We start from the raw sequence: 18010 nt of genomic DNA, 5'->3' as shown, positions 1-18010 counted from the left end.
ACATCATGGCATCTATGCAAAAATGGGAGATTTTTACATGATTTTTTTTTAAACACCTCGCTGAATTTGACGTATCTCGCAGGAAAACAAGTTAGTTAATGAGTAATAAGCATTACCCCTTTTAAAAAACGGCCGACTTCAAGTTATCTAACACTTGAACCATGCATAGTTAACATACATAGAGACATTTAAATATCTTATTTAATTACATTGAAACCAGGTTGAGATAAAGAGATAGAGAGAGAGCGTTAGTTCAAACTTACTGTGTCGGAGTCCAGATGACAAGGTGCTCTGAAAAGACGTTGTTTCCTTCAGCAGACTCAAGCCCTATTGTGATTGGCTGATCTATCACAGGATGTTTACCTAGATATGCTTCTCATTGGTCAGTATGCTGGAAATGCAGAATGCAGACTCCCGATTGGGGAAAGGAAAATAAGTCCCACCCTCCTACCAGGAAAAATAATTGACGTTACCGCTTGAGAAAATATGCTAGCAAGCTCTAATTGTTTTACAAATGAGTTCAGCTGACACAAGTAATAGGAGATGAGGAACACCTTTGAAGAGATGCAGACCATCTTTTTCCAGCTTGCTCTCGATGCTCGCAGTGGATTCTTTCTCTGAAAACAAAGCTTTTGCTCTAAATGTTAAAGGGGAAGCCAGACAGGCCCTAAATCTTTGTTTTCCCTGCATTGTTAGTTCTCATGTTTAAGTTCATAAGTGACCTTTAACTCAGGAATTGCGATTCACGGAATTTGTGGAAATGTCAGTTTGGGACATATCCAGTGTTTCATAGTTCATTGTTAGTACTCAGGTACAAGTACACGCTAATGTACACGCTTGCACATGCAGACATTTTAAGTCTGCATGTCCTCTTTGCCTGTGAATTAGAAACTTGTGGCATTGCAAATTCCACTTTACAAAAAATCTCATTATATTGATGAGCAATTCAAAACTGGCTTTATTCATGTCTTTGCATTTAATTGTAGATGCTAGTGGAGCAGTGCAGTACTTTCTTGCAGTATAATACTTTCAGACTGACCACATTGTGTACTTTTAACTCCAAGGCTCCAAGGTTTTAGCTAACTTTGAGCTGTGTGCCCTTTTATTATATTTATTGAGAATCCTTTAATACAAAACCATTTTCATTGAGTTATCAAGGAGAAGTTCTATCTCACTGAAGCAGGAATTATATGTTTATTCAACTAGTATATCTATGTTGAATGCATTTAAACAATAATTGTATTGTTAGCCACACAGGAATGTCATAATTAGGTGAACAAGAACATTTAAGTTTTTAAGTTTAAGTAGTTAGTTAAATCAACTGCAGTAGTTATAGTTCGAGAAACTTCCACATGTTTTTTATTGATAGTGCAGTAAACATCTTCTTCCTCTTGTTCACGCTCTCTATGGCCAGAGTGTTCGGCTTCTCACCTACAAGCAACATACAAGTGTGTGCAAAATCTCATGTGTATTGTCATGAAGTAACTGCCTGTTAACTGTGCATATGGCAATACAAATATCTTGAATTGGTTTCAACTCACTAGTATTCTGCTAAAAGAAGAAGCTCCTGAGGGTTTAGAGACGGACCTCAGACTGGAAGTTGGCTAACCAGCCATTTTGTGTGAATAAGCAGGACAGTGATTTACCAAACAATAAAGATGTATTTTTAAAAAACACATTTATTTACACTCAAATAATCATAATTTAAAAACAGAATAATCAATTAAAAAAAATGGAAAAAAGTGAACCTAGAAACACCCTAAACTATACATATACAAAAAAGCTCCTCCTCCTCGTCTTCCTCCTCGTCTTCCTCCTCCTGCCGGCCAACTACAACTAGCTTCATCTGAGAAAGAAAAAACGAAGGTAAAATGATTATAATTATTTTAACCAGCATGATGTTTTTCACCATCCAGCCAGCCGCACTCACCACTTTTAGGACACGCTTATAACGGCGGAGCTTTTTGGCCAGCTTCTGTGTGGTCCTTAATGACAGGAGAGACTCCCTCTCCAGCTTTGCCAGCCGCACTTTCAGTTTATTGTTCTCCTGAACCATTTCTGAACAACGCCTTTTCTGGCAACCCCCCTTCTTCAGCTTCTTCTCCACCTCTTGCGGGACCTGGTCATCCTCCTCCTGCAAGTCCAGTCGTGTCACCATTGGGACAGCAGGGTCCGATGCCCTCAGGTCTGAGAGAAGTTGGAGAGCTCTGGCTCTTTTGGCAATCTGGCTGTTTATAACAAAGCCCTCATGGTCCAGCTCGGGATGGCCTTTGAGGAGATGACTATCCAACCTAGAGCTCTTGTGCCTACAGCCCGAGACTGGACAAGGCGATGATCGAATGTTCACTCGATCCGATGCCAGGCCGAGCAGGATTCTTCTTTCTTTTGAATTCAATATGCGATGGTAGCGTTTAAGGTGATTGGCTAAGGCCCAATACACCTTGAAACACAAAGGACAGAAAATGCTGGCTTTTGTGGGTGTCATATCTGAAAGAAAAAAGAAAGAAAAAGGGACATCTTTACTCAAACAAGTCCAAAACTCCGGTAGTGATGTGTCCTTTCGTGTCGAGTAATCCAGGTAGATTTTGGTGACGAGCGTATCGAGTCTTGTGTCGGTGACGTATTTAGTGACATCCGAAGCCTCGCGAGCCGGCTGTACCACGTGACTGATTCAGAAAATGGTTTGTGGGTTTGCCGTGCGATTTGAAATATAAGGGGCAGCGAAACTCAATTGATTTCCCCCCTTCCTCTCTTAACCTCAGCTTCAACAAATACTCTTTATAAAAGGGTATTTGATGAAGCAGGCAAAATAGTCTCAAAAAGCCCAGCACTGTGGAAAAGTTCTTTCATAAAAATGAATAAAATGTTGTACCTATAGTACCATAAGCACAGTCACATCACAACCCTCTCCCCAATGTGTTTCCACTTTCCCTATTGACCCCGCCATTACATCATAAAGACAGACACAATATTAATAAGTTAATAATTGATGTATTGGCAAGAAATTCAAAGCTTCACACACCAAAACCATGGTGTCGTTATGATCACTCTGCCTGTTTTACATGTATTGTCCACTTGGTGGCGCAGTAGAGCAAATGAAGCACATGAGGGAACCGATTGGATGGAAAGCTACAAGGTTCAGAAGCTTCATCTCACCAGAAACAGTGACATGAAAAACTACCCAGAAGGTCTGGGCATAACCGATGAATGCTTTTAAAATAAAGGTCTGAATGTTTTAACTTCATTTAATTAATATTGTATGTATTCATTAATAAAAAATAATAAAAAGAAATCCGATTTAAAATAGGCAAATTAGTTAGTTAATGAGTAATTAGCAGTGAAACCTTCCGCCACACATGGATATAGACTGGAAAGTTAAAGTAACGTTTATTCACCACATCTTGGCGTCCTTGAAAAAATGGGAGATTTTTACATGATTTATTTTGTATTATTTCGTAATTTATTTTTCAAAAACACCTCGCCGAATTCAACTATCTTACAGGAAAACAAGTTAGTTAATGAGTAATAAGCATTACCCCTTTTAAAAAACGGCCGACTTCAAGTTATCTAACACTTGAACCATGCATAGTTAACATACATAGAGACATTTAAACATCTTATTTAATTACATTGAAACTAGGTTGAGATAAAGAGAGCGAGAACGAGAGCGTTAGTTCAAACTTACTGTGTCGGAGTCCCGGTGAGAAAGAGCTCTGAAAACACGCTGTTTCCATCAGAACACTTAAGCCCTATTGTGATTGGATGATCAAGCACAGGATGTTTACCTAGATATGCTTCTCATTGGTATTTTTTGGGAAATGCAGACTCCCGAATGGGGAAAGGAAAATAAGTCCCACCCTCCTACCAGGAAAAATAATTGTTTATCTCTCCCTCTTCACGCGAACAACCCTTTCACAATAAAAGCCCGTACACAAAATAATAGCTTTTACGCCGAGTGAGAAAATATGCGAGCGAGCGCTAATTGTTTTACAAATGAGTTCAGCCAACACCAGTAATAACGGGTAAAACTGTTAGAGACGCATTGTGTGCGTTGTGAGACTGCAGCTATGCGACGTGAGAGAGGAGATTCAGAGACCTTTTCACCTGCAGTTTGAAACTTTTGGCAGAGTCTTGGTGAGTTTTGCTTAGTCAGCTAGCATGCTAACTGTATTAGCCCCTGTCTATCGATACGTGAAGCTGCTGTTAAAAATTTGTAAAAAAGAGTGTTACATGTTTGATTAAAGAACCATATTTTTCATTGATGGTTTGCTGGAAAAAGTTAACAGGGTCGCCTGTCAATCCGTAACAGGGTGAACCGTTGGCATTAGCGCTAAGCTAGCTATCAGAGCTTGAGTCAGGGAAATTAGCTTCTATTTAATATAAAATAAACATGCATTTTCACAAGGCTTTGGTGCGTGTATCCTGTCCTGCAATTGAAAGGACTAGCTAGTTAGCTGTGTCTAAACGTCCTGAAGCAACAGGTTTGCTCTTCGCATGTTTGACTGCCAACAGAGAGCTGTGTTATGCTAGGTCACGTTAGCTCACTTAGCTACTCTGGCTAGCCCGTCTGCTTAAATATTTGATTCCGTTTTTATCATTTGTTAGCTGTTAACTTAATACAATAAATCTGTGAAGAATATGACTCAATGGAGGAGTTATCTGTTCAAACACGAGCATGTTAGTGAGTTGTGTGAATAAAGTAAATAGTAGAAGAGGGAAAGTGGATGCAAAGGGAATAAGTAGATTACATGCAAAGTCAATGCACAAACGCGAATGGTGCAGTCCCGTTTGTGATGTGATGGGGACCAGTCGAGGAGGTTTAAGAATACCAGACTGACACACAAAAACATTATATATGACATGTGCCATACAACCTGAGCTCAGTTTCTATATTAGTAGTCATACCAGATGTTAGTCAAAGGTCCATTCCCTCCTGGCAGACCTCAGCTTTACTTATTATCAGCTGTAGTTTTAACAGCAGGCAAAATATGAATCACAGATATCGGAGAAAACTTGAATTTATCAAAAGTATGAATGATTTGAAATCGGATTGATGAAACGTTTGATAAAAAATGCCTGCACACTCATTTGCTATATGGTATCTTATCAGCTCATGGTTATTGCTGTTTAATTCAATATGCTGACCAGCTCATGAAATATGAATTTGAACTCCTTCTACAGACTAAACCACAGACCACTGTCACTGAGTCTTCTGGTGCCGAGCTCTAGAAGAACAGAGGAGGCTCCTCGGAGACCTGCTTTCTATCCCATGAAGGTAATCATGCTTGTCTGGATTAGTTTTCATATCTTTTTTGTGTTTGTTAGTTTTTAGTATGACTGAAGTCTGAGCACACACTCGTTTTTGTGATATGATGGGGACCAGTCAGGGAGGTTTAAGAATACCAGACTGACAGGTTTGTTGTTGTGAATCAGAATCGGAAACCGTTTATTTGCCAGGAATGTTTACACAAACAAGGAATTTTTCTAGGCGGAAGGTGCATAAATATTAGACATGAAACGTTAGACGAGACAAACAACAATCAACGACAACAACAGTGCAATGGGTATTACATTAAGTATAAGATAAAGTGCTCGGACAAACAGATAACGTTAATGTAAGTGTATGCTAAAGTGACATGTGTGTTTAAATATGAAGTGTGCAGGGGAGTGACCGGAAAGAAGAAATAGTCCTGGGGGGTGACAGAGTCAGTCAGTGGGGGACCCGGGCTCTGTTGATGAGCCCGACTGCTGACAGGAAAACACTGTTAGTGTGGCGTGAGGTCTTGGTCCTGATGGACCTCAGCCTCCTGCCAGAGGGAAGGGACTCAAACAGTTTGTGTTAAAGGCAGAGCTAAAGTCCACAAACAGGATCCTGGCGTAGGTTCCGGGGGAGTCCAGATGCTGGAGGATGTAGTGGAGGCCCATGTTGACAGCATCGTCTACAGACCTGTTGGCACTATAGGCGAACTGCAGGGAGTCCAGGAGTGGGTCAGTCAGGGTTTTGAGGTGGGACAGGACCAGGCGCTCAAAATACTTCATGATCACAGAGGTCAGGGCGACGGGCCTGTAGTCATTGAGTCCTGGGTTTCTTGGGGACGGGGATGATGGTGGAGGCCTTGAAGCAGACTGGAACGTGACATGTCTCCAGGGAGGTGTTGAAGATCTCAGTGAACACTAGAGACAGCTGCACAGTGCCCTGGTGAGGGGGAGACAGAGTCCGGTCCCGCTGCTTTGCGGGGTTCAGATTTTTTAACCGCCTGTTGGCGTCCCTCTCCAGAATAGTGAGGGTCCTCACTGAGGAGGGGGGTGAATGGTGGTACAGAGGCGTGAGGCCCTGATGGGCTGGGGGAGGGGGAGCTGATGGTCTGAGGCTGGTTGATGGACCTGTGGGGGATGACGTCAGGATTGCTCCATTGTCTTTCAAATCGACAGTAGAACTCGTTCAGCTCTTCTGTTAGACGGGGGTCGTTCATGGCGTGGGGGGTTTTCGGCTTGTAGTTGGTGCTCTGCCTGAGACTTCTCCAGACAGAAGCAGAGTCACTTGCTGATAGCTGTTGTTGCAGTTTCTCAGAGTGCAGTCGTTCAGCATCTCTCACCGCCTTGCTAAACCTGTATTTTGACTTTGTATACAAGTCCTTGTCCCCACTCCTGAATGCCTGGTCCTTTTGCAGTCTTAAGCCTAATTTATGGTTCTCCGTCAGGTCGACGGCGTACCTACGGCGTCGACGCAGACCCCTACGCCGTAGCCTGACGCGCACCTCCAAAAAATCCTAACTACGCGTCGCGTTGACGCGGACCGCAAGCGATGTGATTGGTCCGCTCAGAACGTAATTTCCGGCAGTTGCTTTTTCCCAGCCTCGACCAGTTTAGTGGTCGTACAGACCACCTCCGCAAACGTCTTCTCTGTCGCCTGCGCTTCAACATTTGCAATATAAGCATTTGCTCTTCAATATTGATGAGCTCCAGCTGCTCCAACTTGGTCGCCATTGTTTATTGTGACCGGAATTCGGCTATAACCCCTGAAACCACACAGGCACACCCCCCACATGGCGGTTAATAGCAGAGCAACGCGGTCCCTCGACGCAGAACTTTGAATGCTCAACGACGGCGTCATGTCGACGGCGTAGGTACGCCGTCGACATGACGGAGAGCCATAAACTAGGCTTTAGTTTCCTGAGTTCCGCTGTGAACCAGGGTTTGTCGTTGTTATAACTCACCCTGGAGCTGGTTGGAACACAGCTGTCCTCACAGAAGCGTCTGTGAACTCATCCAGACTGTTAGTAGCGGTCCTGAAGACATCCCAGTCTGTACAGTCCAAGCACGACCGAAGATCCTCCAGAGCCTCACTGGTCCACTTCTTGAATTTCCTCACCACAGGTTTGCAGAGCTTTAGTTTCTGCCTGTATGAGGGAATCAGGTGAACCTGCATTTCATCTGTCACCGTCACTCTGCCTTTTATTATTAGACTCTGTTTACAGAATTGATCTTTTTTAGAATAGTTGTCCCATCTTATGATTCTCCAACTCGGTGGCTCCCTTGGGTGCTATGAGCCAGTATTGCAGGATTTTCTTTTCATTGCAAAGTGTAATTATTTAGTTTCCACATGTTTCCTTCACTGGGCGGCTGCTGCTAGATGACTCTGAGGGCAGTCATGCTAATAGAAAAGATTAAATGTGTTAAATTAGACTTCATTACTGCGTTATAATCTATCATTATTACCTTATGCTATAGAGGCCATTAAACTCAGTGTTGTAACACCAGAACCTCAACCAATGAAGAGTAGCAGTTATTCCACAAGACATGTTGATGGTGTGGCTGCTACTGCTGTCAGACGTTGCAATATGTATACGCCAATATTAATAATAATAATACATTTTATTTGTATAGCGCTTTAAAAGGTACTCACAGAAAAAAAAGAACCTATATGTATGTATATACTGTATCTGTAGTTATGTACAAGAAACACTAAAGAGACTCTTTATTTATACATATCAAATAATTTACATTTTCTAAATTATTTTATAACAGTTTGGGAATTACTGTCCGGAGCCCAATTTAGATACTGGAGTAAATAATATTCATAAAAAGTACAAAAGAATATCTGCATTTTTAGTTTAATTTGACCACTTAAGGCCTTCAGATATATCTCGTCAAATGTAAGTCTGAAAAGGGAATATCACTCTTTGAGCTGACGACCACAAAACCTCAAACGCACAAATGTCAAATAAAAAGAGGAAACCACAGCTCTATGTGACTGACTTTATTTAAACAAATGTAAACATATTAAGTGATTTTTATTTTATTTAAATCTTTAGCTAAATATAAATGGATGAGTGAAAAATGTTATCAGACTCATGATTTAAAATCACAAACCTATTTCTTTTGTGAATAATTTTTTAATTGATTTTTTTTAGATATGCATATAAAGAAAAGGTGTGCACAATACATGTATATAAAAATACAAATGCACATATCATACAAATAAAAGAAAAAATAACAATACACAGGTGTATATGCACATCAGAATCAGAAACCGTTTATTGCCAGGAATGTTTACACAAACAAGGAATTTTGTTAGGCGGAAGGTGCATACATTAGACGAGACAAACAACAATCAACAGCCAGCGACAGTGCAATGATATTTAAATCAATTATAAGATAAAGATAAAGTGCTCAGACAAACAGATAATGTTAATGTAAGTGTATGTTAAAGTTAAGTGTATGTTATGTGGCATGAGTGTTTAAATATGAAGTCTGCAGTAGAGTGACCGGTAAGAAGAGAGAAAAGAAAGAAAAATAGTCCGAAAAAATTGTCCGAAATAGTCCTGTGGTGATAGAATCAGTCAGTGGGGAACCCGGGCTCTGTTGATGAGCCCGACGGCCGACGGGAAGAAACTGTTGGTGTGGCGTGAGGTCTTGGTCCTGATGGACCTCAACCTCCTGCCAGAGGGGAGGGACTCGACCAGGTTGTGTCCAGGGTGAGAGACATGCATATATGCACATCCTCATATATATATATATATATATATATATATATATATATATATTTATATTTATATTTATATTTAAAAAAAAAAAAGGGCTGGGCAAAGTTGAATAAAATTAACTGATTAATCGCATTATGCGCGAAATTCAATAATGAAGTAAAAACTAGTGTATTGTGCGCTTTTATTTTAAAGTAATGTTATCAGAACAATATAACAGGCACTCTGGAGCAACAGCAAGTTAACAACAGTATATAAATCAAAAAAAATATATGCAAGAGAAGAAAAAAATGATGTATTCTACTTTTGTAATGCTTCTATATGACTGGTCATTCAATTAAATATTGTATTTATTTTCAGATGTTATAGACTATTTTATTCTAATGTGAAACAGCTTAATATCATGCTGAAGAAGAAACATTTGTCTTTGATCAGAGAGCAACAAACAGTCTGTTCAGTAGGACTGAAGGACAGCCAACAGGTATTTCAGTGGCTTTGCACATGCTCTGTGAGGCAAAGCGGCTCGCGGCAGCACCCGCTGCTCGCTGAGGACAGAAACTACAGAACAAGACGTGCTTCAGTCTGTTGGCAACAAGCCGGTCGGTGAAGCTGCGGAAGCGCATACGTATTCCGCCTTCAGAGTAAAAGCAGTGCAAAAACACTTTGACATAATAAGGACGTCTTATTAATACAAGTATGTATGTATGTATGTATGTATGTATGTATGTATATATATATATCTATCTATCTATCATGTCGCATACCCCTCCAAAAGATAGTCCTGCAATTCCCAAAACCAATGTAAGAGCTGTGTACAAAGGCACAAACAACACAATAACTATGTTTGCTTACTCCTCGTTTGCATTAATAGCATCACACACACAGAGAACCAATTTCCTTAAAACATCCACCTCTATTACATGTATTACAACTTTAACTAACATTGTGCCTCTTCCGCGGAGTGCTATTACGTTACAGTTTCTAATTTGTATACACAACTGACCATATCTTCAGTAGCTTTTGAGATTCACTCCGCGCACATTGCGACTTCCTTTTTAGTAAAGACAAAGTCCATCCTCTTCTCTTTGTTAACAAACAGTTCAATGACGTGGTTGTTCAGTTTATCGGTGCGCTTGTCACTGCCAAACATGCAACCCTCCATGAGAAAGTTGCATGTAAATCCACAACCAAGTTCGTTTCTCCTCCTCTTTCAGCCACAGTGTTAAAACACTAGACATATTCATAACTTCTCTAATGATTCAGCCTGAACTCTTTTTAGTCCTGAGTTCTGCTCGCAGCTAGGTAGCTTTCTGTTGTGTTGACAGAAGTCACGCTGGGCCACTGACCAATCATACGTCAACGGCAGTTTGTGGGCGCTGGCACGTCAAAGAATACACCGAGCTTGTCAAACTAAAGATCTGATTTGTTGAAATCTATGACAAATAACGACAACGTCCACTCTTTGTGTACTTTAATCTGCAAAGGCCTGCTTGAATTGCTCTGCTTCCATAGAGGCACAGGAGGTGAAATCTGACTGGATGAAGGCTCTCCTTCAAACCAGCTGCACGGAAAGTAGCGCTGCAGGCTGGAAGCAGAGCAACAGAGGGAGACAGGAGCTGTGCAATGAGAAAATAAGCTTATCGGGAAAAATAATTATGATGTAGTGTATTTGTGAAAAACAATTAAATTATAAAATAGCTATAACTTTGTGATTCTGTTTAGGCCAGCAGAGAAGGCTTAGCTGGCCCTGACGGCCCACCACTGGTTTAGGGTTATGGAGAAATTGTCACGGCTCGGCCGTGACTCGGGTTCTTTTTTGTCTTTTCCTTGTGTCCCCTGTTCGTCCCCTGTTACGTGTGTATGTGTGCCGGGGGCGTGGCTTCCGGCAACTGGTCTTGTCTCCACACCTTCACCTCATCTCCAGCACCTGTCTTCAATCATCTCATCAAATCCTCCCTGTTAAAACACCCTGGCTTCCCTCTCTCCAGTTGCCAGATTATTTCACCATTCCCAGTGGTACCTAGACTCTCGGGCCTCTCTGATATTTAGATCTCCCTCACATTGTATTTCACTTCGTACTAACCCCTGTTCCCTCTGCCCAGGATTCCTGTACCTGCACTCTAGGGATGGGCGGATGAAGCCTTGTGAAGCATTGAGGCGTCCTTCCTATTTGCACCAAAAAGGATTCGAAGCTTCGGGGCTTCACCTTGAAGAAGAACAGCGACATCAGGTGGCTGACTGGAGTTAAAGCAGCTGTTTAACAGTGTGACCGAAGCACTAGAACACCGCAATGTTTCAATCTCACATTTCTGCAGTAAAAGTCAATTAAAGCTGCGTGTTCATTCACGGATTTGATGTTACATACAACCATTAACTATGTTGCTTCTGTTGTTTTTTACATTGCAATAATATGAAACGACTTGTTCATGATGGGATTCGATCCTCTCCACACAGAACGGAAAAGGTTATTTTGCGTGCACGTAACCCACAAGACTAGATTTGACTTAAGAGTGGAATCAAAATCTCTTTCAATTCTTCATATATTTCTGGAGAAAGCCATCTGGGCCAGCTTCTTTACCAGAGGGGATGTCATTGATGGCTTCCTGTATCTCTGCAAATGTAATTGGCTTATTCAAAGCTTGTTGTTGTTGCTCATTGGCTTGTGGTAGGTTTAAATGCTCCAAGTAGCCGTTTATTTGAGAGTCACTTTTATGTATTTCTGATGTATATAATAATTGGTAAATATGGGATCAATCGCTTCAGACTTAAAACAACATTTTCCGTTCGAGTCTTTCTGACGAGACTGAATTATGGCTATTGTGATTACTTAAAAGTGTTGACGGTAAATTACCTGGTTTGTTTCCATATTCATACAACTTTTGCTTTTCAGAAAGTAATACTTTCTCGGCTTGTTGGGATATTAAAGTATTAAAAGCAGCCTTTCAACAATAATTTTTTCGGAGTTTTCTTTAGCTGAATATTGTTTGTGTTTCTGTTCACAGCGTAGGGCCTATGACCAAGAGGGTTGGCCACTGAGCACTGAAGCCTTCACGTCACATTTTGTCTAGGATTTCATAATTGGTCTCCAATTTGCCCAAAACATACTAAAAGTAAAACGAATTTCCTTCAAGAAATTATTTTATTTTGCGCTGGAGTCCAATATCATCTTCTCATGAAGTTTGACTGTTTTAGAAGAATGTTTTTTATTTCCTCTCTGTCACCATATCTGTGCAGCTCATCAGTCATCATAGCTAAAAGATGAAAGGATCAAATGTTTTACTGGAAGCTGTTGTTCTTTGTGGCAATAAATATTTTCCCCGCTATTTTCCGCCACACTTTCTGTTATCTCCTTGTCCTTCAGCAGTCTGCCTGGCTTTTCCCAACAGTCCACACCCTTTCACTAACCATCATCAATCTGAATCTGAACCATGAAACGACCTCCTATGAGCCTGTGTGCTCTCTTAGGTCAGCTGGTAGTGGACTTGTGAGCGTTACTAGAGCCCGACTGGTGACTAATGGCTAAAGAGCTTTTGCAGTCCGGGGACTCAAACTCTGAAACCATTTACCTGAAGAGAAAAGGGTCTGCTAAATCTATCCCACATTTAAAATCTCTTCTCAAAACATTCTTCTATAAAAAGCCTTTATTCTTGCTGGGTGAAGGACCTTGTAATATCTTTAAGATAGTGTTACACAAATTTAGTTTAATATTGTTATTATTATTATGCCAGCAAGCCAGGAACCAGTATGTTCATTTCCACTGCAGGAACAGCAACATTCCCAGCAGACAGACTTCAGTGTAGATTATGGCTCTGCAATTATTAATTTGTGACTTCATAAATGTCAGTAAACTCTTGAGAAACAGACATTATAATACGGGTAGATCAAATCAAGCATTCTGATTGGTTGAGAGTGAGTCACGAGGTGTAGTTTATTCAGCCATAAAGTACTGTACAGCCTGTTTACATTTAGAGCGTTCCATATCAGTGCGCACTTAAAATAACAGGTAGATTTAAATTGCGCAACCGTTAGTTGTCATTTCAAGCTTGACAGTTACCAAACATGTTCGTGTAAACTTTGATATTGTAACGTCCGCAGTAACGACTCCCACACGATGGTTTCCTTAACTTGCAGGTGTATTGCTTGAGTGTTCACAGTATTGCAACGGGGCTCTTCGCTAACAGTAACGTTAGCTCAAACGGAACAGCTAACAAGCTCACGTAGCATCCCCCACACTAGCATAACGAACGACAGCACACACGCCACTTCCTCCCTAAAATGAGATGAGGAATGAAAAGGGTTGAACCACGAAATCATGATAATTTCTAGTGAGAGATAATTACGTCGGTAATTTCCCGACGCGAGGCAAGTTCTCTAAACATCATGGAGGAGAAAAATGACGGAGAAAAGACGGACAGAAGCAGCGAGAGCGCTTCTTTACATCGGTGGCTGCGTGTCATCCTCCACCTGCTTCCAACCGGCCTGTGACCAGGCAGTCCGTTTTATAGTCCCGTATGTGCGTCCCGGGACTATTTTCTCTGTCGCTGATATGCGATACGCAACGTTTGGTGGCTACAACTATTTTGTGCTGAAAGGGAGCTTACTATTACTATTTATAAAGTCGCAGGTACCCGTATTATAAAAGCAATAAGGTACTCGAGGCAGTACTGTGTCTACAATAATGTACAGTTCAAGGGTTTGCCGGCCCTCCGCTTTTCAATTTCAACTCCACCAGGAGACTACTTCGGTCACGGGAGAGACAGACTTTGAGTTAGCGGCAGGCAACTCTGATTCAGTCAGCACGACCACCAGACCGGATCCGGCCGGGAGTCAGAGCGGTTCAGCATCAGACCCCCTGGTGCTGGCGTTTGCACGAGCTCAACTCAAGTTACTACGGCCACTAACTGAAGGTACTGACGGAGTATACACAGCTGACACAGAATACACAGCTGACACAGCTATTATCAAGTCCAGTTTCACTATTGTTTTAATCACAACAATAAACTGTTTACATGATGTCAGGAAACAAAGATCAGAGTTCAGGTTCATATCTTTATGGGCAATCCCCTTCCTGCAGACGGGGCTGAGTCACAGACGAACATCGACACACTCTGGCTCGTTCTGCCAAACCACACGCCCACGTGAACGTGTGGTTCAAGAGTGTGTATATAAAGAGCAGGGCTACCTCCTCATCATCACTGCATCACTCAGCTGATACCTGAATAGCATCACCTCACATTTACCTGACAGGCAAGACAGCTGCTGTGTTCCTCTTTCTTCAGTGGAGCTCGTGGTTCTCCTCTGTGTATTTATTGTCCCTTTTGTCTCCTCCACACAGAGCATTCCGTTGTTCATCACCATGAAGACTCTCCTGGTCCTCTCCGTTCTCCTCTGTGCTTCATTTGCAGGTGACTTTCAACACAAACGAAGGACAATTTAGACGCACTCACATCATCCATGCGCTCATGAGTCAATCAGCAAGCCTCTGTCTCAGTGAACTCTGTAGTAAAGCTGTGTGTAGTGAACAGTGAGGAGCAGAGGTGTACCGAGGTCACTGCTGTTGCTGACAGTGTTGTGTTTTTCTCTGCAGCTCCAGCTGAAGACAAAGAGAAGGCTCCAGGTCAGTATGGAAGGTCTTTGCTTTAATATACACTCAGATAGGTCAAGGTCTTACTGTCTGACTGTCTAACACCACCACCGATGTGATTCCTCCACAGAAGCAGCAGTGGAGGCCCTGAAGGAACAGATAGTAGCTGTACCTGGTTAGTGTCCTCTTTAAATATTTAGTTTTATTCAGTCTGCACTGTGACAGCGACCAACCATGTGAGAACATTAGCTAATCAAATGATCAAAATAGCTCAACTTGCCAACTGATATCAAGAGTTAGGATAAACAAGTTCCACCAGTATGCTCAGATAGTTGGGTTTGAAGCCACTGTAGGACACATGTTAGCAGGTTCAGCAGCTTAAAGGAAAGAGCAGAACCACTACAACTCATGGCCTCTGGATGAGAGCTGGTGTTGCTGAGATTTAAGACCAACCTTCGTTACCTTTCCTTTTGGTTCTGTCAAGTCGTAGGGAGTGACCTTTGCACACTAAAAGGAAAGAGTAACCATCACAGTTTGAAATGAAATGACAAACTGTGTTATTTGGGGAACTTGGAAGTGTAGCTGTCAGAACTTGTATTCTATAGTCCCGCTTGGGGCATGGGTGCAGCCTCAGCTGTACTTTGTGTTTAGTGTTAGTGTGTGTTAGTGTTAGTGCTACTTAGCTCATGTTAGCATGACCCTGTGACAGGCTGCACTAAACTGGTGAACAGGGTAAACATACCTGCTAAACACCAGCATGTTGGCCATGTCATTCTGAGCGTGACAGCATGCTGATGTTAGCGTTGAGGTCAAAGCACAGTTGTGCCCCAGTACACAAGATGAGGAAGTATCTGTGCCAGAAGATGCTGTCCCTGTTCCCAAAACCGGTAATGAGACCTGTGGCTGCTTGTAGTAAACAAAGCAGGGAAATACATATTTGAGTTTTCACAGTTGTACTTTATCCAGTAGCTGTTGTACTATAGAAACAAGTTCAATTAGATTAGACATTTTAAACAATGTGAATACTCAACACACATATTGACACACTTTGATACTGCAATATATACATACATACATACATACCATATACAGTCTATAAATATTTTGACTCCTCTGCTAACTATTGTCCAAAAGATATCAGACACATAGAGACAGATGTTGGTGTCGTTAGAGCAGCTGTTCCTGCTGTAGCAGGCGGTATAAAGTGGGACTAGAAAGGACCTACTCTCAGTGTGTTTCAGTCAAACTGCTCTGTTGAAGGCAACATTCTCTTCTGTGTGTCTGCAACTCATTTTAACTCCTGTCCAAGCGGCTGGTTCAGCCACGGCTCCCACTGCTTTCAGTTCATCCATCAATCCATGACCTGGTACAGCGCTGAGGTACTGTCACTGTTACCCTTCTGTGTTGTTATCGTGAGCAGCTCAATAAGTTGTCTGAGCGACTCTGTTGTTCATTTAGTTCATTTTAATGTTCCACTAGATGGTGACAGTCGGTCACCGTCAGTCCGTGAAAAACAATTCCATTCGGAGGAAGAACAAGAATAAATGAATTTACTCAACTATTTATGTGCTTCCTCTGTCTAACAGGAGCACTGAAACGGCCTGGGTGGCCACCTGGCCTCGGCCACCAACCCCGCAGAGTACCGCTTCCTCCAGCAGATGACACAGTCAGCCGGTCAGAGCGTCGCATGGATGGGAGGCTTCAATCTGCAGGTCTGAATTTATAAAGAAATAACTGTCAGTCAGTCCAGATCAAGCCCAGGACCTGGTCCAAAGGAGGTCTAGTGAAGAGACGACGACAACACTTCCTTACTCTCATGCTCTTTGTCTCTTAGGGCACCTGGATGTGGATTGACCGTCAGGGTTTCTATTACACCAACTGGGTCTCACAGCCCAGCAGCAGCAGCAGCAGCAGCCACTCCTGCCTCTACTTCGGCAGCACCAGTAAGTCAACCTGTTTGCTTCAGCTGGCTAGCTCCACGAGTTCAACTTGTCACCTGGATTCTTGTCTTGGTCTCAGACATCTGTATTTATATTGATTGTTATCTTGATAGGGGTCACTGACTTGTACTTCAGGCACCTAGAGTACAAGTCAAACACACACTTTTTTTCACCCGTCTTTTGGTCCGACTGCTTATTTACTCAATTCGTGGATAAAAACCAATCATTTATATCGCCGTGAACATTATGGTGTATCACTTGTTGCTTAAAAATGTCTCTTGTTGCTTAAAAATGTCTTTTTCAGCTCTTTGGGGAAACACCAATTGCGGCTTTGGTTACCGCTTCATCTGCTCCAAGAACCCTTTCAGCTGTTAACATCTGTCCTCAACATCTGAGGCCTTGGAACAGATCAGCCGGTGTTTTACTGTTTAAAGACAACTCATGTGTTCTGTTGATTGTTGTTTTACTGATGATTGATTCCTATTGGGTATTCTTCAAAGTGTTAAATGGTGAAGTGTTAAGTAACTTTGTCTGTTTGTCATTGTGACAGTTGGTTCATTTCCATAATAAAGACTTGTGACAATGGGACAAGGTGTGATCTTCCTTTTAGAGCTTTGTTGAAAAGTGGCTGTTGAAGTCCAGCAGTAGCCTGAAGATGAACAGTCATTCCCCTCAGAGTAACTTGAGCCAACAGCCCAGGTTTCAATGCACTTCAAATCATACCTCTCAGAACTAATGCTTTGATCCATGGTTTTGGTGCTATAAGAATTATGATGATCAAAGAAAACAAAATTGTCTTTGACATGCTACCAGAGACGTATACGGCGTATCTACGTCACTCCTTCACTTTCCAAATACGGTAACTTTCCTTCACTGGTTGCAAAAAGCCAACATGGCGACGGCCGTAATCCAAGATGGCGACGGCCAAATCACTAAACTCGAGGCTTCATAACATCAGTCCACAAACCAATCGGTGACGTCACCATGACTAAGTCCACTTCTTATATTCAGTCTATGGTCGACATCATGTGACACTCCCTAGTTTGAATAACAACCTTATGAGATGGTAATGATTGATCCAGGTATTCAGGTATTCAGTATCCCTCATGGGATCTGATTGGTTGGTTTGCTGTGTTCCTGATGAAAAAGGGACATTTTTGAGTAAAAAGGCAGACAAACTCCTGAGCAGGACTGAGCGCACAATGATAATAATATTCAACAAGTGAATAACTTAATAAAAAAATATATATAATATAGGATGATACATTACTGTCAATGATCAGTTTTTAGATATTGTTATAGTTGCATACTGTTAGAAGAAAAACTTATTTACTCTTAATCAAGTACTGTTTCACAGTTATATAATTAATCATATACTGTGTAAAGGCTTGTGGCTTCTCATTTGACCTAATCTCCTGTTAAAACATACGTATGCTTTAACAGTGACCTTCTGATCGTCTTGAGACTGTGGATGACTCTACATGTCTCTGTGTGAAGAACGT

General features: G+C 41.7%; 1 protein-coding gene across 1 annotated transcript; it reads left to right on the top strand.

The window, feature by feature from the left end:
* Positions 1-15407: 15407 nt before the first annotated feature.
* On the top strand, positions 15408-16944 carry LOC306737530 (ladderlectin-like; the record flags this gene model as incomplete). The annotated part of the gene is made up of 4 exons (XM_079219263.1): positions 15408-15455; positions 16164-16280; positions 16403-16511; positions 16813-16944. The coding sequence occupies 4 exons, from the start codon at positions 15408-15410 to the stop codon at positions 16881-16883; spliced, it is 345 nt and encodes a 114-aa protein (XP_079075389.1). The 3' UTR covers positions 16884-16944.
* Positions 16945-18010: the final 1066 nt, after the last annotated feature.

Source organism: Taurulus bubalis (assembly GCF_910589615.1).
Source record: "Taurulus bubalis genome assembly, chromosome: 6".
Lineage (NCBI taxonomy): Eukaryota > Metazoa > Chordata > Actinopteri > Perciformes > Cottidae > Taurulus > Taurulus bubalis.
This window is presented reverse-complemented; position numbering and strand designations above follow the sequence as displayed.